The sequence below is a fragment of the Abramis brama genome (genome assembly GCF_963993115.1).
Source record: "Abramis brama genome assembly, chromosome: 4".
NCBI lineage: Eukaryota > Metazoa > Chordata > Actinopteri > Cypriniformes > Leuciscidae > Abramis > Abramis brama.
In genome coordinates this window covers 52,321,355-52,347,480 of record NC_139966.1, presented here as the reverse complement: position 1 = coordinate 52,347,480, position 26,126 = coordinate 52,321,355, and the positions used below count along the sequence as shown (strand labels likewise).

The 26,126-nt window shown below is 38.4% G+C and overlaps 2 protein-coding genes across 3 annotated transcripts; both read left to right on the top strand.

The window, feature by feature from the left end:
* Positions 1-966: 966 nt before the first annotated feature.
* rassf3 (Ras association domain family member 3) lies at positions 967-20,133 on the top strand. The gene is made up of 5 exons (XM_084111464.1): positions 967-1,429; positions 11,309-11,416; positions 12,650-12,905; positions 15,653-15,768; positions 17,468-20,133. Exons 1-5 carry the CDS (start codon positions 1,307-1,309, stop codon positions 17,615-17,617), a joined length of 753 nt encoding a protein of 250 aa, XP_083967590.1. The 5' UTR covers positions 967-1,306; the 3' UTR covers positions 17,618-20,133.
* Positions 20,134-20,475: 342 nt separating this feature from the next.
* On the top strand, positions 20,476-26,126 carry LOC311081486 (adipocyte plasma membrane-associated protein). Of its 2 annotated transcripts, none has more exons than XM_084112026.1 (9): positions 20,476-20,557; positions 21,777-21,866; positions 21,995-22,116; positions 22,195-22,293; positions 22,801-22,953; positions 23,809-23,921; positions 23,996-24,156; positions 24,230-24,428; positions 24,510-26,113. In XM_084112026.1, coding segments are annotated over exons 1-9 (1,146 nt in total). In that variant the 5' UTR covers positions 20,476-20,555; the 3' UTR covers positions 24,717-26,113. The 2 variants fall into 2 exon arrangements, with proteins under 2 accessions (XP_083968152.1, XP_083968151.1); XM_084112025.1 differs by lacking the exon at positions 20,476-20,557 and adding an exon at positions 20,605-20,680 and having other exon boundaries at positions 24,510-26,126.

Here is a 26,126-nt window from a genome sequence, read left to right as displayed (position 1 = left end):
CATGTTAATTAGTCTCCACAATGTTTAAGGTGTTGTTCTCACGCTTGTGGGAAAACCATTGGTCAAAGTATTAATGTTACCTTGCCATACATTACGTACATGCACACACACACACACACACACAGACACAAATCTCTCACAGAAGTCTGTCATCAAACTGTCTTCCACTTTTACACAGTTAGTCCTTATGTTTGCATTGGTCCACAGCTACTCCCTTTCATATGGGCGTACTGCCTTGTATTAAATGCCCCAAACCTATATTTTTAGCTCAGATGGTAGGCCTGCACCAACTTCAGAAGTTGTCCATGCTATGTTTCAAAGAAGGAAAATAAGAAAACTTGCATCTGTATGTTGCATTCTTATAGAGGTAAGTGAACTTACATTTAAAAAATAGATTTCCAATTGTATTTTTGATATTTGGACAGAGGAAACGCGTTAATATACTATTAATTGTGACTGGATGAGAAGCAATCGAAGCCGTTATAAAATTCCCGCCACAATTAATTTGAAGCTGCTTCTGTACATTGCTTGACAACAGCGTGCACACAAAATAATGAACTATATCAAACAAACACTATATATATATAGTGTTTGTTTGATATAGTTCATTATTTTGTGTGCACGCTGTTGTCAAGCAATGTACAGAAGCAGCTATATATATATATATATATATATATATATATATATATATATATATATATAGTCTAAAGGGACTTTGACTCTATTACTCGGAGGAAGAATTGTTTCTCCTGATTATTACTAGGCTACTTATAAATTAAGCTTTGTTTTTATTGAAAATTGCTTTATTATATCTTATTAACTTACCCTTGCCGTCGTTTATGAAAAGAACTTTAGTAAAAACATTAATCAGGTGCGCAGGTAGGGGACGCAACAGGAGCCAGTGAATGAGGAAATGCTCCTCAGTGTGTGTGTATATGTGGGTGTGTTCTCTACAGCGAGTCGCTCCGGTTTATTGAACTCAGTTTAGTTTGAACGTGTTTGAGAAGGACTCGACTGGACGTGTTTTCCTTGATGGTTTAAAACATTTTAAGTATTGTCCACACTTAATACGTTTATTAGATATTGGTATTACATAATTTAAACAGAAACGGAAAAGTTTTTTGGCGAATTTGGCGACTGTTTCGACTTTTAGAGGGAAATACAGCCGATGGTTAGGGAGCGACAGTGACTCGCGCGGTTCACGTTTCGCAGCGTCGACTCACTCCTCGGTTTGATTTTATCATACAGTACAGTTATATGCGCGAATATAAAGCCTATTTTTGGATGTGTCCGAGTTTCTCTTCAAATGTCGTGGACGAGCACAATGAGTAGTGGATACAGTAGTTTGGAAGAGGATTCAGAGGAATATTTTTTCACTGCCAGAACCTCCCTGTTCAAAAAGCCTTCGGTTAAACCCACGAACCTCAAGGTGATCATATTTACATTTATTTATATCAGTTTATTTATTTACTTTCTTGTTTCTTTGTTTTAGAAGCTTACGTGCCATATTGTGTCTTGGGATCAGCTGTTGCTTTGAATTTATAGTAAAAAAATATATAATAATATTTATAGTGTTTGATCCTGAGTCTTGATCATTAACACAATTTTAGTTTAACCATAAGCATGACATACTGTATTATCTTACTGTTATTTAACTTGTTGCATTATGTTAATGTTACAGTAGGCCTATGAGGTAGCTATAGCCTACCTGCAGGCATGTTCATGATTTTAATGACCTAAGATAAAGCCTCTTTCGTGTCAGATTTCTATTGAGAAAGTACTTTTTAAAACACTGAATTGGCATTGAAGAGGATTCTAAAATTAATTTTGCTACATGGTCATCTTTAATAGGCTTAATTATGGGTTTAGCACAGTACTGCACACTTAACACTAGTTTGTTTTGAATTATTATGCATATTATCATTATTAAGGGTGTTATTTGATTGTGTATGATGTCTGACTTTACTTAAAAGCATTACGTCATGCCATCATGGCATGGAAGTTATGATAAAGTAGGTCACTCAGCTCATGAAAGATGTTTTGTTCAGTATCTTTTTCATGCTTAGTGTGGTTGTCAGTTGGCTGACATCATATGCCACTGTATCAAAGACAACTGCTCATAATTTCAGTTTTACTTGGCTGTCAGAGACTGGGTTGCTATTAAAACTGCAGTCAGTGTGACTGACCCCATGTGATTTGAATATGGCCTCTACACAGTCATGTGTGACTGCAAGAGGGGCTCAAAGAGAAAAGATTCATAGTTTCACCCCCACACTTCTGTCAATTACCCGATTGTGAGAAAAATGTCAGCGGAGACAAGTTTTCACGGTTAATGCTGTCATGTGACTTCAATTTTCCGGGGGAAACTGTTGCAGATTGTTTTATTGGGTGTCTAGGACTCTTTCCCAAAACCCATTGAGCTGCCTACATAGGCATCATAGGCTTGTTGCCATTGCAAAGGCTGATCCGAAAGAGGCAATCCCAGGATGCGTTACAGCAAGCTCAGTGAGAGCATTCCAGATCAGTCCATTACACTTTATATTAACTATTATTCTACCTTAAAAGGTAACTGACTCTCTAGCCAGTAGAAAGGCTACTCTCAGACTTATGAGTCTGTTATAAAGTCTTGATGTATCAAATTCCAGACTTTTATATTGCACACGCTACATATACGCAGTGTATGACTATCCATTGTGTAATGTAGCAACTTTAGAATGAATTGCTCTAAAAGGAATGAGTCAGTTCCTTAAACAGCCTGTCACATTTCTATAGCTCACTTCCTGTTACTTCATTCTGCCAAAGACACCCAACCCCCCCAACTCCCTAACTATTTCATCATCAGTGAAACTAACCAAAAATTCAAAGAGCACTGCAAAGTATGCGCAAGATGCAAATAGACACTGTTGCATGGACAAAAGTAAAGTGTCATTATAAAGCGGAGCAGACATGCCCTGTACTTCATCTGTTTCGTCACCTCTTGCATGCCACAAACGCACTGACCCTGGGAAACAGCTGCTAGGACAGGCCTGCAAAACAGCAGGATCATGATGGGGGTTTGTGTGGGCCACAACGCTCAGTTCGTACAGAGAAACATTGTAACCAATGACCATAATGGCTCAATTTATTGGAGTGAAAAAATCGGTAATGTTTATATTGTTGAATCATTTATTATACTTCATTTCAACTTCAGAAAGCAGTACAGATGCAGTCTATACAGTATTTAAGCAACGGCTGAATTCACTTTCCATTAAGCAGCCGATTATATTTACAGTGGCTTGGAAGAGAGAGTGTGAATTGTGTTGTTGAAGTGCTGAAACAGTTTTCCTGCTTTTCAGAGATTTGCTTTTTAAGGACAGTGGTGAAAAGGGTTTTAAAGAAAGACAGACGTTATCTACAGTCTGCAGGCTGTTTTTATATCTCAGGGCCTGAATGAGGGAAATTAAATTAGTGATCAAACTCAAAATCTGCTGTGGTTGAATACAGAAGCCCATGTTTTAGACTGCCACTACTCTACCTGTAGATTTTTGCATTTGTGTGCTTGTTTACTGTAACTTGCTTTGTTTTTGTGGCAGCATACCATTTGGTGGCGATTGGTTTGTGCATGACGTGACGTCATTGGCCTTGGATATTCGCATGCTTTGCCAACATAGGCACTGAAAGCACAAAGAAACTTAGCCTCTTGTGAAAGTTTCTCATCCATTGTTTCAAAAGGATTTCCAGGTTTATCCTGAGCTTTCCGCTTGCTGTGTTTCAGCCGTCAGATACTGATCAAAGTATTTTGAGTCATTACATTAATTCCTCATGAGGGTTTAGGTGATCGGTCAAACGGGTTGGACCGTTAATCACATTGATGATGTGGATTGCGTCTGGTATCTGCAGGAGTTCATGCACTCACTGAGCATTAGATGAAGACTTTCATGTCAGCCACACTCAGAAAGGTAAAACTAAATCTTAAAGGATGTTAATGCAGACCTGAGCGGACTCCAGTCTGAGTTTACACGAGAGCAGATCCAAGAATCCTGCGTAGAGAGGTCTTACTTGCTGTAAATCCAGATAGAGTATGTGTGCTGGAAACGCCTGCTATTCAAGGGACTGGGAGTAAATGTTTATATCATAATGCCCATATCTTCTCAAACAAACTAGAATAGATATAGACAGTAGAACTTTTCCACTGCTATGTGCAATTCATGAACGGTCCGACAAAATCTTTAGCATTTAAAAGATTGGATTAATTGGCCTCACTGTAAATTGTAAAAGACTGGTTGGATAAATCTCACAAAACCAGTCAAAAACATGTAATTTCACACCAAAATAGTGAGAAAGACAGAAATTATTATACCTTGCTTCAAGAAAAAAAGTAACTTTTTTGGGGGTGATTAAGTTCCCCTCAAAATAGAGAATGCATAATTGTAGTATTTGTTGTACTGTCTTTCATTAATGATAATTAAAATAAAAAAGTAAAAATACTGTATACTCTAATAAGAATCATCATTACAGTTTTTGACAATTACAAAACTTAAACTTAAATTGATATATCTAGTATTTTGCAGTGGTTTGTGTTTAATAAATAACATAACAATACAAACAATCTTAATGGTTCTGTAAATAGATTTCATTTTATTTATGCAAGATATAAATGTTTACCATTTTTTCTCTTTTTTGGGGGGTGAAATGTGACCTAGATATGTGCTTTAAAAAACAGATAGTGGTGTCAGACCTTCACATAAGGGAAACTGTTTAGAGAAGGCGATGTGAAACGGTCATGCTGTTAATACTGCCGAGTGAAAAGCAAAAGGTTTCTCCAGATTTTTAGCAATGTGTTGCTCCGTTCATACCATGAAAAAACACTTTTTGTGCTGCTGTTTTGTCTAAGTTCATGTTTTATGCCCTTGCATCACAGAATGGAAAGAATTTCACTGTTTGCTCGTCTGTAATGGCTCACTGTTACATGAACGGACAGGGTTGAGTGGTTTCAGATCCTGCATTACACAAAACCAAATTATTAAGAAATCAAAACAAGGTCTGGAGCAATATTTTTGACTGTTTAGGAAAGCATCAGATTACAAGGCTCCAGAAGGCCACTGTGTTTGTTTTCATCATCAAGAGAGCATTGCCATTCAATCTGATTAGCCCACAATGGAGCAGTATTTGATTATCATCCAGGTGTGTGTTTCTCCAGTGCCCTATTACAAGCTACCTTTGATGATAGAAACATTTAACAGCACTTTCTCAAAGTCTAAACTTATTTTCCAACATAAATAGTCAATGCATGGATTAACAACAGCTGTTAAATCCTCAAGACCCCTGTCAATCTGATTGCTTTTGTGCATGCCGTCAGCGTTTCCCAAGTTTGCTTTTTTAATATATATATTTGCAGTTGTGATTATGGAGAGGCATTTGATTGTCCTCATGCTTTGAAAACGGGTCAAAAGTTGACATTTACGGACGTACACATCGCAATCTCTCCCTCTCATTGCTCGTGGTCACGGCTCTGTTAAACTCATGCGGATCCACACATGTAGAGCATCTGGTTGCAGTTTCTCTGAGAAGAGCTGTAATTACAGTTAAGAGGAAGATAAGACTAGATGAAGGTGGTTGTTTCTTGGTCTTGCAATGTTGCGGTCCATTGGCTGAATGTCACACAAAACCTCTGCCCAGTCAGCAGATAAACTCTCCAGCTGACATTGGGAACACATGCCATGGTTTGGGAATTACCTGTTGAAGTTTGGAGTACATAAAATAAAATGACAATAATTTTGTTCTGCTTGTGTTTCATAAATAAGGCCCAACGTTCGAACATTGCCATTGAATTAGAACAATAAATCTAGTCTTAAAGTCTCCTCTGTTACATTACATCTAGGCCTACATGTAATAGTGTTTGCTTTAACACATGTTGTGTGGTATTAGAACTAGAATGGGTCTTTTAGTTAAAGTTTGGCCCATTTGCAGTTGTGATTATGGACTAGATCATGTTTTAATTCAGAGAAAGCTCTGTGCTGTTAAATATCTCTGTGTTTTACAGTTGGAGATATGGATCCATCAGGAAATGGCGCTTAGACTCCAGAGTTTTCCTAGAGTTTTATCGCTTCCTGGATTTGATTTTATCTAACTGTTGACAGTTCTGTACATACACCTTATTCGGGATAAATATTAGTTGAAGCTTCCATTATCCCTATCATTTTAAAACCTAAAATGGCCTTTAGTCCTTTCATCTCCAATCTTCAATTTGTATATATAACTTTCATGTTAGTCTAGTTGTTTGTATGAAATCGTTTGCTAGAAAAAACACACCCACATTTGAGTGAGGAGATAAGGCACAGTTTGGTAAATGTGACTTTGAAACCGGATAAGTTCTTTGAGTGCGTAGGTCACATGGCTTGCACCTGGCATGTGTCACATTTGATCTCAGCCTCTTTCATTTTACCTCTTTCTTTGAAATCATTCCTAAGCCATCACTTCACTGGAATGACATCATCGCTGAGCACTGTGCTGTGGTGAATGTATCCTATATCCCAATGAACAAAGGTCCTTTTTATTCTTCATAGCTATATCTTCACAGATTGTCTTCACAGCTATATCATGATTTTTAGTGTTGGATTCATGACATTCTTAGTGCAAAGTCTTATTTTTGTTTTGTTTTTGCTGTTAGTTGCAGATCTTCTACACTCTTTAGTTAAAACTCCCCTTCCTGGGTTAATTTTTGTCACAAGTAATTGTGCTCATGAGAGTACATCCTGTTAATGATAAATTTGAAAGACTCTGTTTGTTCTCCAACTGCAAATTAGCTGAACGTGATTCTGAAGGTCATTCAGGCGAACGGAGGCCTGTTTGACGTCATGTATCTTCCCCCTTTGGCCTATATTTATTACCTAATATGTCAGATTTGGCATTTTAGCTGGACATTTTCTGGTTTGTGGTTTCATAGTTCAGCTTTGTGTGGCATCTCTTCAGTCAAAAACAACAGATGAGCACCTTCTTCAATTTCTCACAGTTGGCCACAGCTGTGGTAAGTGGGCATAATAATGACTTGGGACATCATACAGTGAGGTTGTATTTAATTTTTTTCTGAGCTCAGTGAAGTCGCTGTATTCCCCATCTGGCCTGACAGGTTTTGTTATGATCAATTGGGCTGCTGTGGTGAGTCAAGAAAGCTCTACTTCCTCTCTGTTGTGAATCAGCCCAGGATCATTTTCAGTTCTGCATTGAGCATGAAGGACGAGTCTTTTTGGTTTGTAAAGGGCTAAAGTTCCCTACTTTCTTAAGAAGTCTTCTCTCTCTTTTTTTTTTTTTTTTAACAGTATAGTGTTGCCTTCAGTTGCAAGCAAAACAAACCACACCCTGTTTTTATGTTTCAGCTCATATCCTATGTTATCAGTAATCTTTGAAGCTAAGTTTACCCATAAATCCTAAGTAGGCTAAGTCACTGACACCTTCTTGGGAATATTGTGAAGTACCTACAAATATGTTTGAAGGTCTAGAATGGCCCTACTTGATCAGTGAAAAATCTGAACCTCGAAACCAAGCTGTCAGTCACAAGTTACTATCCCAGCAGAGCTTTATGACGTTGGGATGGAATTTGCTGGGAGGTATCGGTCAAGCTTTCCAATGAACACAGCTCGTAAGAGTCCTTGAGGGGCTCTTGCGTTATAATTGGCCTGTCTGTTGTGGAGAGCAACAGAGGAGATTAGGGATGCACCGATACCACTTCTTTTCAGACCAAGTACAAGGGTCCTTGCCGAGACCAAGTACCAATATGAGTACTTAATAATACCATTACAGTTCTTCTAACAATGTTTTATTTTCATCAGATGGTTTTCACTCTCTGACTGTAACAAAGTAAATAGGTCTATACAAACAAATTGCTTGTGTTAAAGGAGTTAAAGGTAGATCCTATTTTCCACGTTCTTACCTCACACACGTAGTGTCGTTCAAGCACACCTAGCTTTCATAATATGTTTTTTTTTTTTTTTTCTTGTTCCGTTGCCATTCCTTGCAGACATAAACAGAGTTATGAAACTGTAATTTGTAGAAGGAAGTTTAGGAGAGCATCGAGGGTTAAAGGACATTGTCTGATTGGCGTATAAAGGCATGTACATTTCCATGTGAGGCAATGTTATATAGTAATTAAAATGAAAGACACCCATGAGTCATATACCTGCATGGATAGATAACCTCATGAACTGTGCTGGTTGCGAAAGCATTTAGATTTATGGGAAGAGAAAAACCAAAAGACATTATTTTTACATAGATTTTTACATTATTGAAGATTTGAGGCAACAGGGATTGCAACTCAACACCGCTTAAACTAAAAATTTCAGAATTTTCATCAAAGTCCAGAATTATATGACACTATATTTTTGTTTCACAACATGAATTGTGTTGTCAGTAATGTAACCAGTTGATGAGCTTTGGTGTGAGTGTTCACCAAGCTCACAATAAGTTCCTTTTCCATTCCTCTATTCTTGTTGGCTGTGATTTCCTGTACTCTGTAAACCTCCCTGTAGTTCTGACTTTTCTAGAATCACATCATGCAGTCTAATCTGCCTACTGTCCTGCTGAGTAGGAAGCCACACAGAATGGTCATTTTTATTCCTTCGTTTGTCGAACAATCGGCCAGTGACTGGAGTCCAGCCTTTGGTTTGTATAAGGGTATTGACATGGGTTCTTCTGCTCGCGTCAGAAACTCCATTAGCTGAAGAATGTGTTGGGGAGGAAAGGTGTGGTGACCAGGGACTTCCTGTGGGGTAGGGGGAATGAGAAGGGGCTGTTTTGTTAGAGCTTGCAGATCAGTGTACATTGGTAAGCGTGATGAGTTGCAGTCATTTATAGGCGTGCCCGAAAATCCCCCTGCAAAAGCTCAGCTAAAAATAAAAAGCAGGTTGTCTTTCGATTGCCTTGTCCGCCAAGCCTTTTGGTCGTTATTTCTGATGGACACGCTAATCTAACTCGTCTGTCAGTAGCACAGATGATATCAAGTGCTTTATCTGCAGAAGTCAAGAGTTTGTCAGGTAGGAGTGCCCCTGAAAAACCAGTTTGGTCGCACCTCATGTGTCCTGTTCCACTTAAGTCGAGTATGCCGTGACCACCATGTGTGACAGAAATAAGCTAACGCATGACTAAAAATGAGGAACAAAAACCCTAACATAAGCACATGCCACACCCTCCGGTCTTGCTTATCAGCTAAGGACACCATAGGGCCTACATTGTGCTGAGTTAACTTTCTCCCTTTAATGTTTTGACTAATGTTCCTTTTGATCTCTGACAAGTAGAGACGGTCCGGTCGGACCTCAGGGTTACCTTTAACCAGTTCTTCTTGTTCTCTGTCCTCTCGGAATGCGTTGCTCCACATGAGAGCGAGGACACAATCCCTCACAACAAGGGAGGTAAAGCTGCTTTTTCTGTCGCATTACCTCATCGGCCTAGTGTTTATTTTGCCTTTGTCACACTCTGCTGTGCAGAGGCATCCGTGTTAACCCTGTCCTTCCTGGTTTAGTTCTTCACAGCCTTCTGTTCACATTGCTGATGGGGTCTACTTTCCCAAACATTATGTCAGCAGTACCTTGACACAAACCACTCTTAGCTAGACATATCAACATCTATTCCTAGGACTACATTGTTGAAAGACCATGTTGGGGCCCTGAAATGAAGCGGGCGTCAGGTCTCACTATTCCTTTGTGGGGACCAAACAGAGTTTACATAACCGACATGCATGGTTCAGCCTGGCTAATGAACAACCCTCAGAGAGCTGACGGAGACCACATCACTGAACCCATAGGCGACACAAGCTGATGTGTTGAGCTGAAATCCCTTGCACGCACTCAACAGCTCAACGGGCCCCGCAGAGACGTTCTCACCCCCTCATTTAAAAAGCTCTTACCAGCTTTTGTTGTGGAGAATGGGGAATTAACGGGCTCTCGGCTTGTAGTTGTGACTTCATGTAAGAGTGTTTCTTCTGGTTAATTGGTCTGATCTGAACACATGACAGAATCCTTTTATAAGTAAGTCTGGAAAGTATTGTTTTCCATTCTCATTTGTGCTTGTCAGCATGGTCACGTGATCAAGCTAATGACCTTCTTGGTGTGACGGTTGGCACGTCCAAAGTAGTGGAAAGACTAAGCTCTGTCATTAAAGATTAGTCCCATTGGGCACATAAAAGGTGTCTGTTTATCGCGAGAACACTAGAGACAATACTTTCGTTGGCGTTGCTTTAAAGATCAATTTGTTGATCAAGGCTTAAAGGTGCTCTGCTTTAGCATGCTATCATTCGGCATGGGAAAAACCCTATCTGGGAATTAAAATATAAAGTGAACTTAAATATGAATTCAAACATATATTAATAGTTATTTATTTACAGATATTTAATTATGTTATCAGTTATCCAGGCTGCACTTACCTAAGAAAGAATAATACAAGAACTAAATAGTCGGTTTTGAAAGTGTAGTAATTTTGCACGGAAACATGTTTGTTCTAAGAGCTTTAGGGCTTTATAGTAAACTCAGAAATTTTTAAACGTGTTTAGCCTTTAAGTAGATGTTTTCTTGGTATGAAAACAGTGTGACTCATGCACTGTAACATTCATTATCAGTGCACGCAACACAAAACCACCTGTTATTCCAAACCCTCTCTTGGCCCTCGCAGGAGGGGAATTACGACTGTCTTTAACAGTTCACTCACAGTATTCAGCCTCTGGACTCTGTTAGCTGAGAAGGTCCTTGTCCATCAGTGTGTTGTCACTTTAGCCCAGGACTGTTTCCTTATAAGGGGCTCTATGCTTTTGTTTTGAGCTTTGAGCGCTCATGAAACGGATCAGCTTCTTGCTGATATGACCATGTAAGACCAAGTGCACTGGACGTTTCATACAATATTTTGCTGGTTGTAACTTTCAAGTGCTGCATTGTTCCAGAAAAGTGCTTTATTTTAAATACTTAAAGGGTTCATATCTTGGTGGCTTAAGGAACAAGATGCATTTAAAATGTATATTACAAATTAAAAAAAAGATGGAAAATGCTATTATTTGTTTACTCTGCTGCTGTCTTCTGTGGGATACTCAGATGAAGCTAACTGATAAGTATTGGAATAATCTGTATTTGTCATTATGCTACACATGGATGTCACAAGTTAAGAGGATGGGTAGCCTATGTGGGCTCCCGCATCAGGAACAGGCTCATGACAAAGAAGCCTTTGCTTTGAATGGATCCATTATTCAGCTGGACTGGAGTTGTACCTCTTCTGCCGTCAAAATAAGCTGCGGGTTGACCTGTGCTGACCTTCGTTTGCTAAATGCTTATGTTCACTGTCTGTGTTTCAGGATGTGGAGAAAGAGAAAGAGCTGCGCACTCATCTCACTCACGAGGAGATCAGAAAGAAGGTTGAGCAGTACAATGCAGACTCGCGTGACCACTTTAAAATGACACTGGTGAGTTAATGATCTTTGTTTTTTACAAATAGGTCATAAAATAATCTAATCACAAATTTTCAAAATTCAAAAGTCCATCCACATTCTCCATCTACAGCTGAACATCAGTGTTTGTCAGCTCAGATTTCCAGAAAATACAATCTAGAATTATACTGAATGTATTATGGATTAAAAGTTGTTTTAAAATATTGCAGAAGGACATTTTTGTCATGTGACAAATTCTCAGACTTATGTTTGTCAGTTTAAAAGCTTCATCATTGTCCCATGGCGTAATCAGTTTATCATGCCTCCTAATGTATCATGTGACAGCCATAAGGACTTTGATGTCAGAACATCAGACTTTACCACTGTACCTTTGTACAGATCGCAGCTGCTTATCGCAGACTGTTTTTGTGTTGTTTAGACTTAAGGCTGGGCTGGGCTGGACTAGACTGCGTGGCACAAACACTTTGTATTAGTATATCTGATATTTTACTCATTAAGCATCCAGTCTTGGATCATTACGTTTAAGGCCTGTGTTCAGTGGGGTTGTGTGTCAGTGTGGCAGAGAGCAATGCATTGAGTTTCAGAGTTGTGTGAGCTGTAATTACACCCCCCGTGTCTCGCCTGTAGCCTGCAGTCACGGCTGCCATTTGGACTAATGAGCTTACAGACAGAAGAACCTCAAATCTGAGCTCCATCTGGACGCAGTCAGATAACACTGCAAGATGTGCTCAACAGTGTTGAGGAAACTGCTTTGAAACCGAAGCTTGTCAAGCTACAAGCTACTACTCATATTAAGCAGTTCTATAGTTAAGCTGTCCTTTAAAGAAGGTTAAACCTTAAAACGTATAATTAATGACCATTTGATTTAGTCATAAAACCAAAGCAGTATTTATTTGGGGCAAAATATACTTATACTCATACATTTACTTTTAAATACAACTATAATATATGATATATACTGTATGTTTTGAATCAGTTAATTGAAATTGCCTGCCTGAAAGGAACCGTTTTGCTGAAATGAATCAGACTTTCTCAAAACTAATTAAGAGAGACATTCTTAGAAAATACATTTGATTACATTTGTCCTAAAAACAGCGATGTTGCATTTAGTTAAAATAAACTGCTGCTCATTTGAGAAAAGTTAGTTGTTAGCTAACCCTCTACACTGGCGCTCATTGATCAGAATAGGCTCTTTTAGTCATAAAACTGAATGTTTTTCTGTGTCTTTCCTCTGTCTTGGTCCTCCAGAATTCTAGCGGCATGTACACAGGCTTCATCAAGGTGCAGATGGACCTGCGGAGGCCCATCACGGTGAAAGGAGGTGGGGCAGGAGGGGTCAAAGGTCAAGAGGCGTTTTACCTTCCGCGTGGCTCCATAAACACCCTGCACATCAGCAGCACCAACACAGTGCGACAGGTGATCGAAGCCATGCTGAAAAAGTTCACCGTGGCCGACAACCCCGCCAAGTTCGCCTTGTTCAAACGCTTCAGCAGAGAAGACCAAGGTGAGACGCGGAACATGAATGTGGAAAATGCATCAGCGTATTTGTGCATACGGTAGACTAGCACTAGCGTGGTAATGACTCAGGACGCCTTGTGTATGTGTTTTGGCAGGACCAGATGCATTCCTGAAATAAGACAATCTCAGAAATGTGTGTGTATTTATGAACGTTCTTGACTTCTGGCACACACAGATACAGGACAGTCCTGTTGCCTGTAAGCATATGTGCACGCGTGTGCCAAGAATACACCATGCCAGCGTAGTAAACACACGTACACACCAGCTGTTGTCTGTGCCAACCTGTTGAATGCAGATACCAACCAGCCTCGTTCCCCACATTTCATCGCCATACAGGGATATTCTGAGCTGGGAGGGGTCAGGATGGCCAACTTTACTAGTTTACTAGTGACTACTAGTTAGTTTTTTCAGTGCTGGATCAGTCACAGGCTTGCAGAGCGACATCAATTGGTGAATTCTTGAGCATTGGTTTTCTTCCCGTAATGTCAAAGTGTTTCCAATCCATCTCCTTCCTCTGACAGACCCCAGCCACTGTCTGAGCCCCTCGTTGACGTCACACACACAATAGGAAGCCAGACACACATATGGCTCAGTGATTTTAAGTACCTGCTTTCGTAGTCTGTGCGTCGGGTTGGAATGTGCTCTGGTTTATTTGACAGAAAAGAATCATTACAAGAATCGGCTCATAAGAGTCATTCATTCATGAATCAGACTACATGTTGAGAAAAGATGTTATCTTAGTATTATTTTCCTTTGTGCAATCTTTTTATCTTAACTCATTTAATGAGTTGCACTGCACATTTAAAACAAAATGACTTAAAAATCATTGTTTATCATGTCAAATTTTTTTTAAATATAAATGTATTTTTAATATTAATATAATTAATATATAATATTGTATTATCCATTAAATCCAACGGTCAAGTGATATATCTATTCTTATTTGAAAAAAACCCTCCACCTTTAGTAGATCCATATACAATTTTTTTTTAAACTAATTTATTTATTTTCACGTCTCATTTCATATATTTAAGTTGTCTTTTTATAATTATTTTGAATATATACACAATTCTTTTCAGGTTTTCACATTTTTTAAACCTAATATTCTCTATGCAACCATCTTATGTACTTATTTTTAATATACTACATTTTGTTACTGATCCAAATACGCAAATAATTTTGGTTCGCTGTGGTACAGTCAGTTCAGTCGCAGTGAATTGATGAACTGAGCGTCATCGTACTGTAGGGAGATATTACGCTCATCTTCAGTTATTTTGTAGGAGTGTGTGTGTAGGAGCCAATAAGTGCTGCTGCCAATGGGGGGATTTTGCTGAGAAGGCTGGCTGGAACAGTGATGTTTTTTTTCCCTCCACCGTCTGAGACGGAGCATTTTCATGAGGTCTCGCCACCGTGAGAGATCTCAGCACATGCTAGGAGACGTATATGCAAGACTTTGTGTTTGACAGCTGTTTTTAATGCGTGTAACGGGACCGTCAGGCTCTTAAACGCCCCGTCTAGACTAGACGACTTTAAGAAATGCTAAAGTTTAGATGCTGATAAACTCCCATCTCAGAGCTCATTATAGAAACAGACACAGACCCTCATGTGTGATATCACAGCGGTACGGCCTATAAAGGAGCATGAATCAACCGCATTAGTGTAGACATAATAACAGCCCTGCATGTTCTGATTAACCCCTGCCGGAGGCAAAAGGAAGCCCCCGTTAAACAGGAAGTGAGATGAGAGGATTCCTCAAGAATGAAGAAATGCAGGTCTGCGCCCTCTTTCACACTCTGGGTGGAGGAAAATCTTCCATAATGCTTAAGTAAACGCAGCAGTTCTAGAGAATTAACTTTTGTTCCTGATATGAGGTGGTGCTCTTCCTTTTTTCGTGCTTAAAGTTTGTTTTTGCTGTGAGATCAACATCCTCTTTGTGGTGTGGCAGCCAGGCCATTATTATAACACAATTGCAAGTGCTTTAATTTACTTTTCAGAGTGGATCTCAATTACTGTTGGTGCTGAAACCTGTCCGAGAAGTTTTCTTTCTAAATTCATCCTCTTTAAATTAAGTCGACACCTTTGTTTAAATAGCGCACTATTCAATACAGATTGTTTTAAAGCAGCTCAGTACAGTGATAAACAGGAAAATCTTGATGCAAACAGATTTTAATTCGGCTGTAAAGCAGCTCTAGAAAGAAAAGTGTTGATTAATTTTGGTTCAATAACTGTGTTAAGTTCATCAAATAGGAAATGAATGAATCTATCAAGCAGCTTTAGAGAAAACAGTGATGTCATCATCCAGCTCAGTTCTCACTTAATGCCGAATAGTAAGTGTCCCCGACTAAGCAAGCAAAAAGTCGACAAACCAGGTTCAGTCGAGGGACCAGTTCTCCTTTGGCCAGACAAACCAACATGGTGTGGTTTAATTCCAGACTGCATCACTAATCGGATTGTATTCAGAATATTTCATCAAGTTCCTTGTTATATCTCCTTAAGAACTAAAAAAATAAGTTGTGTATTTTCATAGTTTTCCAATTGTTATTGATCTCTTCTGGGTCAAAATGGACCCAGAATGCATTGAGGTTACAGCTCTGGCACTAAAAAAAGGGTGAAAAATATCAGCCTTCCTCATGCATCCCTAATTCTTGCCTGATTTTTACAGTGAATGTCTGGTTATGTGAATGAAGTGTCTGTGATGGTAATAGTGTGCTTTCTGTGCCTGTGTGTGTGCAGTGTACACCTGTAAGCTGTCAGAGGAAGAACACCCTCTGTTCCTGCGTCTGGTGGCGGGACCCAGCACTGACACGCTCAGCTTTGTCCTGAAGGAGCAGCAAACCGGAGAAGTCTTGGTAAGGTTTCTATATGTTTTACGCCCAGTAAGAAGTTTTAAGATGCAGTGGAATGGTTGACAAAAAAAAAAAAAAAATCTGAGAAAATGTTGGCTGATAATATTGATTTATTTGGGCGGACTAATGAATCTTTTAGGCCTCCCTAAAATAGGTCTAGTAACGTTCCTGGTATTTAGTGGGTTGTGTTTAACACATAAAAGATTGATCATCAGTTACACACACACACACACACACACACACACACACACACACACACACACACACACACACACACAGTAGGCACACACAGGAGTGCATCCTTAGTTTCTATCTTACAGTGAATCTGAAATGAGTGAAAGCCATTTGCGGCATTCAAAGATTCACATGGGTTATTTCACGAGTTCACTAGGGGTGTGACGGTTAGTATATAACCGTGAGACCGACGGTTATAGTTGAACACCGTCATTACAACTCTATAACCACCAAAACCGTGTTATTAAAATATTTTTTACAAACATTTTTTATCATAGAGAATGTTTAAATACTAATTAAAAACAATTGTTAACAGTCTGTTATTAATGGTCTACGTCGTTTCCAACTGTATTTGATTCTTTGCCAAGTACCCCCTGACCGACCGCCAATCATTTGAGATAGAAATAAAAACTATGATATAGTGATGTGCCATCATTATGAGATTTATTAAACAAATGAAAAACATTTGCAATAATAAACATTAGCAATGAACATTTGCAATCGGGAGACATGGTTTTTACCACTTAATGAAGTTTTGTTTTGTAAATCGTCAGACATAATTTTAATAAATGTTTCATCAACCACTTGCATGTATTTAATAAATAAAAAGCAAATATAGGAGACAATATAATAACCGTGACATGGAGGCTCCGATGCGCCGCATTCACTTTCACTTGCACTTGCACTTGACACCCCCCCCACCCCACCCCCGACGACGGTTATGTTACGAACCGTCACATTTGACTCATGTCATAACCGTCATCACCAATTCTGAAACCGGCACACCCCTAGAGTTCACACTTACATATAATTAGATAAAGGTTTATGCATGCTGTCCGGGGAAGGGCTCCGAGCTCGGAAATTGGCCCGAACCCAGAGTGTTTATGAATTTTTGTCTTGTATCCATCTTAATGACTATCATTTGAAAGTTTGGGGTCAGTTCAGCAACAAAGCATTAAATGAATCAAAAGTGAAAGTAAAGTTCTATTTCAAATAAATGCTGTTCTTTTGAACTTTGTATTTATCAAAGAATCTTAAAATAAAATTGATCACAGTTTCCCTAAAAATATTATGCAGCACAACCATTTTCCAAAAAAGTCATGTTTTCAACAATGATTTCTGAAGGATCATGTGATGCTGAAAATTCAGCTTTGCATAACAGGAACATAACATAAAAGAAAACAGCCATTTTAAATTGTAATAATAATATTTCACTGTTTTGTGATGTATTTTTGATCAAATAATTGCAGCCTTGGTGAGCATTAGAGACTTCTTTCAAAAACATTCATCGACCCCACATTTTTAATCGGTAGTGTGTATAGTTTTTTGTTAATTGTTTGACTTTTTTGTTATTCACTTTGTTCTTGCCATGAGGATAGCCTTGATGCTGACATGGCATTAAATTATTTTTATAAATTAATGAATAAAATGATGGAATTATGACACCCATCTTCCTCTCATTCATCAGTGGGACGCCTTTTCCATCCCCGAACTGCATAACTTTCTCCGCATCTTGGAAAAAGAGGAACAGGACCAGATCTGTTCGATAACCAGACGCTACAACACCTACAGAGAGAAACTGGACGAGGCCATGAGAGCAGCGGGCGGCCCAGGCTAAAGCGAACCTGCTGCAGCACTGCTGCCTCTAGTGGTCACTGTCTGTAATGAACACTATCAGGTGTCACTGTGCCAAGTGGACACCCCGTCTCAGAAACTCAGAGGAGAGCACTGACCTCCCACAATGCACCTCAGGTGCCATATTTACCCTTCCGCCCTCGCCCTTGTGATCTTTCACAGTTTCAACCGTCGCAGTTATTTCTCATGTTTTCTGTTCTTTTACCTCGTGAAGTTGTGAATGATGCAAACGTGAAATTGTTTTTTATTTAATTATTGGATGCTGTGGTTTGTAAATATTTCTGTTTGTTGTTTTAATTTATGTGGGTGAAGTTTTATTCTTTTGTTAATTTTACTGAAAGAGTCTTATTTTATTTCAAATATATTATTGACCAGAAAAACTGATGGGATTGGGGATTATTTTTGTTTTATATTAAATACCAATTGACTCATAATGTGCCCTACCAAAGATAGTGTTGGCATTTGATGTGCTGTTGACAAAATGAGGACAAACGTAGCACGTGACAAAGACCTGAAACGGACAGGAAGAGTATGTTTGTGATGGAGAAGTTTGAATGTGATGATGTAGGGGCAGGAAATGAGGACTAAAGCAATGTAGCATTTCATAATCATTACTTGCTGGATGGATGGCATAAATGTGTTTATTTTAAGTCAAAAAAAGTACGCATAAGGATTCTTAGGTGATGTGCTGGAATTGGAACTGAACGGATTTCAGGAAGTTGGAAAAGAGGAGCTTAGAGGATGTTTGAAAGTATGTGGGAAGTGTCACGCAGAGCAGGCTGATGTTGGTCAGGGTCAGGCGCTCTTTCTCAGTGAATGATGGGTCGTGATGGCCTCTGGTTTGAGCAGATCATCAGTCAACGGGGCATTCGTTGTTCAGTGATCTCATCAACCCTGGAAAATGAGTTCAAGAGGCAATCTTTGGGACAAATGACTGAATATATAAGTAATGAAGTTGTTTGTTTTGATGCTACAACCTGAAAATGGTAGATTTATAAGTTCTACTTGCAGTGTGATCTTCCTTCCTTTCTGTGATTCATGAACATATGTATAATCACACTGATCTGATTTGCTGTAGCAGGACGATACAAAGTTCTGCCAAAAGTTTATTTTACATGCATTTCTTCATTCATGGCATGGTGATGTAGCTGAAATGTTACCATTGTGAGGTACAGTAAAATAAACGCAGACACATTAAGGGTCAGTGCTACTTTGTCACAACAGCTCTCAAGGTCAACACTAATGGCGATGCTTTTAAATGATACTTGTGTATCAGTAGGTGGTTTAATATGTATACACATTTATATTTGAATTTCTGTATGCTAGTGCTGCATGACGGTTTCCTGAAGGGTACTGCAACATTATATTGTGACACATGCATAGCGAGGTAGCGACACCTTATGACCAACTGCTGTAACTACATCTCTGCAGTCTTATGTCTCACCTGTGTCAGTTAATTCAATTGTCTTAGACACAGATTGTGTGCTTTTTTTTTTTTTTTGGTTTTATAACCTCTAACCAAAGATATTATTAAAATGCATAGTTTAATTTAAGTTTGAAACAAGTTGCCTGGTGCAATCAGTTTGAACGCCTCAATAAACTGAGGTTAAATTACAGTATCTATCTTGTCCAATGGTTTTACCATGGCAACTTTAATTGTAAACACTGGGGTAAATATAAATTAGAGTAATTTGTGTCATTTTGTGTGAAAATAACATCACAAGAGTCTCAATATATACAATCGAAGAGGATATGTCAGGGGAATAAGACCAGTAATTTTAATAAATGCTTTTTGGGCACTTTGTTTTAATTCAGGGAGTTATTTTGTTTTATTAGTCTTCATCAGATGCCTATTGTCTTCCACTGTTTTTAAACGGCATTGCATCTAGTGGAAGCTCAGTTGTATGATTTTATTTTTTATTTTTAAATAAAGCTGTTTCAGTACTTGATTATTATTTTTTTTTTTTCATAAACAAGCTTTTGTTTGTAGAGTAAGACTGTGAATGAATGTTAATCTGTATTCATGTGTAGTAAAGTGGTGTGGATACGAGTGAACTGCTTCAATACTTTTAAGTATAGGTGCATGTGTTATATTAATTCATGCATATTTTATGGCTGTTTTAGGACATCACAGGCCAGTGCTGTTGATCTTTCTGTTTAACAACATAGTTAGACATAGTTTGCTCACGAATCCCATACTCTGTATTTGCCAAAAATTCTCATTTTGTTCCACAGTTTTAAGTTACGTGGTTTTGTGGATGTTAATGAATGATGAAAGTTTCATATATCGAAGATGAAGCGAGGCAGAAGTGGCATGAATATTGTCCTTGAGAGGTTTAGAAAAGCTTCACTAAATATGCATTTTTAGAATCCAAATGAGTCCACACGTCATGCATTTTTGAAAATGACGGAGGTTCTTTGAGGGTTTGTATTGTTACCAATCGTGGCCTTTCTTGTTGAAGACATGGTTTCTTTAAATAAAGATTAAATGTTTCTCAATTCACTGCAGCCGTCATCTGTTTGTGTGTGTGTGAGAAGAAACGGGCTCCTCTTGGATTTAGACGATCTCATTTTAGGCATAATCTCAAAAAGCTGGTATTTCTAATAATCTCCAACACATTTGTAATTAAACACGTTTATCCCCCCTTCAAAGTAGTCTACTCTTAAGTACACTGTGCACAGGGTTACACCAACAGTTATTAGCCCTTTTACTAGCGTTCAACATCACGTTAAACTGTAAAGATGTGATTGAGGCCGAGACGTGCTCAAGGCAGCCCCGCACGTGATGTGCCCTCTGTATGAACCCGTGTTAATGTCCTCATCGCTGGACTCATCGCTGACTCACCGAACACTTCTTTCATGGCGTCCTGGAACACACGCTGAACTTTACACAACTATCAAAAAGGCTCCACGACATAACCATGTAAGTTTACACATTTTTTTTAAATCCAGAAAATCCTATTAATCACGAAGGAACGTGCAAACGCTCACTTTGGATGATAAATAAACGACGACTTTTCATTGTTGTTTATCTCTGGACTCACTTGTAGGCTTCTTCACATTCTTAATTCAGCACGGGTGAAAGCGCTGAGCTGTAGTGAATAATGCGGATTATTTCTGTTATTTAGTATGAAAATCGCCTTTCTTTTGTTCTTTCGCATCTTTCGTGTTAATGAAACATTATTTTACAACCTGTCTATTACTCAATAATTAAAGATAACACGCGCGAGTCTGTGTGCTGCCTCTAAATCTTTTTGTGTGTTCACATGTTCACAAAATCGATTTCTATTATTTTGATGGCTTGTAGCATCCTGAATGCCAGCATTAGTTATTTTATTATCATGATCATATTTAGTTGAATATAATATTATATATAATAAATCAATATTACATTTAATTTGATTAATATTATTACGATTAATACTATTTTTGTTGTTATTTTACATTTAAATACATTCAAATTCAAATATTTTATATTCAAATTAATTCAAAAGACAACTGAAAACTCATCTTTTCCATGAGCATTTAATCTCATAATTATTATTATTTTAATTCTTTCCTTTTCCCTTAATCCTCCCTTATCTGGCTTATGCTACTCTGAGCAATGCCTGCACTTTGTATTTTGAGCACTTCTTGCGTCGTTTTTGCCTCTTCACGATGACTCGCTTAATTTGGTCCTAATTTGTAAGTCGCTTTGGACAAAAGCATCTGCTAATGACTAAATGTAAATTTTATTTTATAAATTATGTAATTTAATTTTCTTATACTTTTTATTTTTAACATTATAATGTGATATGTCATGTATCTTTTATGATCATTTTAACATTTATTTGAATATAATATTATATAATTAAATATATAATTATATTATTATATCAATGTAATATTTAATTAATACAAATATTACATTTAATTTGAATAATATTATTATGAAAAAATACTATTTTTGATATTATTTTATTTGATAAATTATGTCATTTAAATTTCTTATATACTTTTTTATTTTTTAACATTATAATGTGATATATAATATCATATAATAATATAGACCACAACCCCAAACATTACAGAAAAGCCCAGAATGTTCTCTTTAATTTGTCTGAGATGTCTTTGCCATTAAATAAATATATTTATTTATGCAGGCTAGGGCAGAGTTCTGTAAGTGTTGTATTGTTGGCAGTTGCTGTTGGTTTGTATCTCATTCCCTCCCCTATTGATCCTGAGCCGTACACGTGAGTCTAACTTGCCTTTTCATTGTAAATCTCTTTACTTTGCAGTCAATTCAGCATAAATCGATCTCCAAAGAGATTTCAGTCTTGTAGTAGTGATGTGTGTTTTCCCACTGATGAATGTTTTCCAGATTTGAGGGACCCCCTCCTGCTCTGGACGGCCCTCTGGCAGTGAACACACGTCTACAGAGAGGTCGACGGCTGTTTTCTGGTCAACTCAAAGGCCCGGAGTCCTTCACGGCAGACCAGAACGGTGAGCTAGTCTTGTATTTTGGTCTGTTTGTTGTTGAGAAATACAGTCAGGTTTGATCTCTTCATTGCATCTCTCAAGGAAACATCTACACAGGGACTGTTGATGGAAAGCTGTGGAGAATCAACAAGGAATCCCTCACTTTCATCACTCAGATGGGCCAGAACATCCCTGAATGTGGTAAATCCACCATTGCACCAGCAGAAGACTAGAAAATGCTGAAGCAACTGTACCTGAATCCATGCGGCTGTTTAGCTGCATATAGTGTAAATCATTATGCACTTCACGGGCCCTCTGTGGCTGGATGAATATGTATCGGCTGTTATGGAGGCGTTCACTGGCTTGACACGTGTGGAAAAACCCGACAGTCCCTGTGTCCTGCTGCCATCACACATTAGACATGCTGAAGTGATTCACAAAGACTTGTTGTATCAAAGGCTCGGCTGTTCAAAAGAGTCTTGAATGCAGATGTCTTCATTAGAGCATTTGATGCCTCCCTTTAATCTTACTATATTTAACCAAGCCAGAGCTTTTTAAAAATTCAGGTGGGCAAATGTATTCTCTAGTGAGTCATTTAGCAGAATGCAAAATGTGCCTGTCGGTTAGTAGATACCATTGTTTTCCTGGTACAGAGATGGTAAGATATCATGCTATATTTGCATAATTGCCATTTTGTTCTTCGCATAGGCACATGTATGGACTATGAGCCGGTGTGCGGCCGTCCACATGGTCTGCAATTGGACCGTGACGGGCAGCTTATCGTGGCTGACTCTTACCAGGGTCTTTTCAAAGTTGACCCTTGGACTGGAGAGAAGACATTGCTACATTCCAGCAAAGAGGGTCTGTAAACATTTGACTTAGTGTGCGCTTTCAAATGTCTCAAAAAGCTTTTCACAACATTTTGGTTGCTTTGGCCAGTGTCAAAATCAACTGTCCATTTTTATCTCAATTTACTATATATTTTCTTCTCAATTGAATTTTTGCTTTTTTTTTTGCTCTGTTGAGTTGTAAACTTCTAAAGGCCGGCAAAAACTTTTATATAAATATATATACTAACATTAGTATATACAGTTGTGGCCAAAAATGGTGTCTGGAGGGGATATTTGTTTTTAATGACACTAAGAGTTTGATTAAACCACCAAAATATGAGAATATGATTTTTTAAATATGAAGGAGGAACAAAAGACTAGGCTTGTTTAAGATATTTATCTGAAAAAAAAGAAAAAAAAGAAAAGCCAAACTACATGCAAAAAAACCAACAAAAAAAACAGCATACATTGACAACATAATCAGTTATTAATATTTCGTTGGTTTTCTCTTGTTTTTGCATGTTTTCATAATTTCTTTGTATGACAGCCTGGCCAAATAATATGTCGGCACAATTTGTCATGTTTCATTGCGTTATCACAAATAAAACAATTGACTATATGCTATATAGTATATTGATTTAGTCCTCAATATCGCAATATGCTTACAAAATCTTTAACACATTTTTCATAATATTTGGATAAAGCGTGAAAATCACTTTTGGCCACTTCTGTACTTGCACATATCTCAGTGTTTATCTCAATGTACTTTATACTTGCTGCTTTGTGCAAAGTTGAAGACTTTATAAAAACATATCTACTATGATTCCAATCCTGCAATTTGAAAGAGCATCATATTTAAACAACCCCTTCACATTCTTCTTATAAGGAGCTGATGGGATTCCCTTTGGCTTTCTAAACGGTCTGGAGATTTCTAAAAATGGAACCGTGTTTTTCACGGACTCCAGCAGTAAATGGGGAAGACGTCATGTCCGATATGAGGTGAGTGAGCTACAGAAGAACAGGGCATGAACATTGGTCATATTACCTGCACTAAAGGCTGGTTCTCTCTGCAGGTTTTGGAGACGAATCAACTGGGTCGCCTTCTCTCGTATGACCCCGTGACCGGTGACGTTCGGACAGTGTTGGATTCTCTCTACATGCCTAATGGCTTTGCCTTCTCACCTGATGAGGACTTCCTGCTTCTGGCCGAGACTAGTATCGGACATATTATTAAGTAAGAGCTTTTAATTTTTTTACATATCCGAATGTTAAAGGATCGTGAGGAAATCTTCCTTCCTGTTTCTCAGGTTCTGGTTGAAAGGACCTAAAGCGGGCACTAAGGAGACCGTCCTGAACAACATGATTGGTTATCCTGATAACATCCGTCTGAGTGACCATGGCACATTTTTGGTGGGCATAACCACCGTTAGATTCCACGGCCGACTTTTCCCACCATTCTTGGATCTGATTGGTCCGTACCCTGCTCTTAAGCGCTTCATAGTAAAGGTGGGTAAGTCTTAAATATGTGGAGTTTAGGTCAGTTCAGCAGTGACAAAAGTGAAATCTCAATGGTGAACCCTCTTGCAGCTCATTCCTCTCAGCTGGTACAACATTCTGTTGCCCAAGTACGGGCTGATTTTGGAGCTGGGGCCTGATGGAGAGGTGATTGACAGCCTACACGACCCCACGGGCAGCCTGACGTGGGCCGTCAGCGATGTCTTCCAGCAGGGGGCGCACTACTATCTGGGCAACACTGACTTGCCGTTTCTTCCTGTGCTGGAGGAGTGGAGCTGACCGTCTGGCTCTCTTACAAGTGGACATAAACATGGGGAAAGTAGGACTTTCGATAACCTTTCGTAGATAATGTAAAATTATTTGCATTTTAACAATGCACTAAAGCCTTGTGAGGAAATTACATATTGTCGTAACTGTGAGTTCTGTTATTTAAAGAGAACCTATTATAGCCTGGTCCTACCAGACTCTCGTACATTTCATTTGTACAGAGAGTCTGGCCACTCTCCATTGACAAGCGTTAACTTCCTTGAAGGCGGGTACTCTGTTGAAGTTTAAAACTATTGGATCTGCTCAGAGCCACTCCGGATGTGACATGACCAATCGCTAACGTTTGGTTGTGACGTAACCCTACAACTCAAACTAGCGCACGACCTCAACGTCATCGTTCTCAGCCACTCCCTCTGTTCGCTGATTGGACCGCCAAAAATTTGGCCGAAGAAAACCCACGAATATACCGCAAACCCAGACGGAGTACTGAAGAAAAATGAAAATTGAGCGGAAGTACGTAGGAGGGCGGAGCCAGGCTAGACCTATTAGGCTATTATTTACAATTCTTTTAACAAGTTTCTTAAGTGTGTAATGTTGCTGTTTGAGCATGAAAAAGGTCTGCAAAGTTACAAAGTCCCTCCAAAGGGAGTTCTTCTCTATACCAGAGCGCACTGTTTCTGAACTCCCTGAAACGCCTCCATTAATCTTGATTTTTCCTCTGGGAACGAACACGTCACAACATTTAAATAGGCGAGGCTTGGTTGAGTTAAGTTAGTAGTGTGTTTATAGTAAGGGGCGTGACATTTCCCAAACACACTCAGCGCTTGACCAATCACAACACACACATCCAGCCAACCAATCAGAGCACATTTTTGCTTAATAGAGACAGTAACTAAACGGACAGACTGGGAAGAGAGGTGCTGCAGCAATATAAGAAAACATTCAAGCATGAAAACCTAATCTAGTTGACTTTTTTGTAAAATGACAAAAAATGGCCTCTTTAAGTATAGTTAAGCCATTTATAGTTTGTCTAACACAGACCTTTTAACTGTATTAGTAGTCAAGCATCACATTCTGTTTTGTTTTTTATGATTTTCTGCACTGCAAAATGCATTGGTCATAGAAATATAAGCATAGCTATTCCCATTTAAAAATGAACACATTGTTTTCTTATGCAATGGTAATGCAAAACATAGAAATAACATGAAAGTTCAGGGCAGTGAACTTTCAAGCAACAACCCAAAATATTTTTTTAATTTTAAAACATTTAAAAATGTATCATGTATGTATCGCACTAATATACTGTACATATATTGATTTTTAACTGTTGCTCTTAGATTATTTAATAATCGTCATTGTGAGCCAAATCATTGTCCTGTTTATTCTTTTCAAATATTTTCAAATACATTAAAAAAAACGACA

What these genes read in the sequence shown, in the direction of transcription:
- rassf3 (XM_084111464.1), top strand. Translation starts at nt 1,307, where the DNA reads ATGTCGTGGACGAGCACAATGAGTAGTGGATACAGTAGTTTGGAAGAG. An exon ending in ACCACTTTAAAATGACACTG is followed by an intron (nt 11,417 to 12,649) that starts GTGAGTTAATGA and finishes TTGGTCCTCCAG; the next exon opens with AATTCTAGCGGCATGTACAC. An exon ending in CTTCAGCAGAGAAGACCAAG is followed by an intron (nt 12,906 to 15,652) that starts GTGAGACGCGGA and finishes GTGTGTGTGCAG; the next exon opens with TGTACACCTGTAAGCTGTCA.
- LOC311081486 (XM_084112025.1), top strand. Translation starts at nt 20,631, where the DNA reads ATGATAAATAAACGACGACTTTTCATTGTTGTTTATCTCTGGACTCAC. An exon ending in CTTCACGGCAGACCAGAACG is followed by an intron (nt 22,117 to 22,194) that starts GTGAGCTAGTCT and finishes GCATCTCTCAAG; the next exon opens with GAAACATCTACACAGGGACT. An exon ending in GCTACATTCCAGCAAAGAGG is followed by an intron (nt 22,954 to 23,808) that starts GTCTGTAAACAT and finishes TCTTCTTATAAG; the next exon opens with GAGCTGATGGGATTCCCTTT.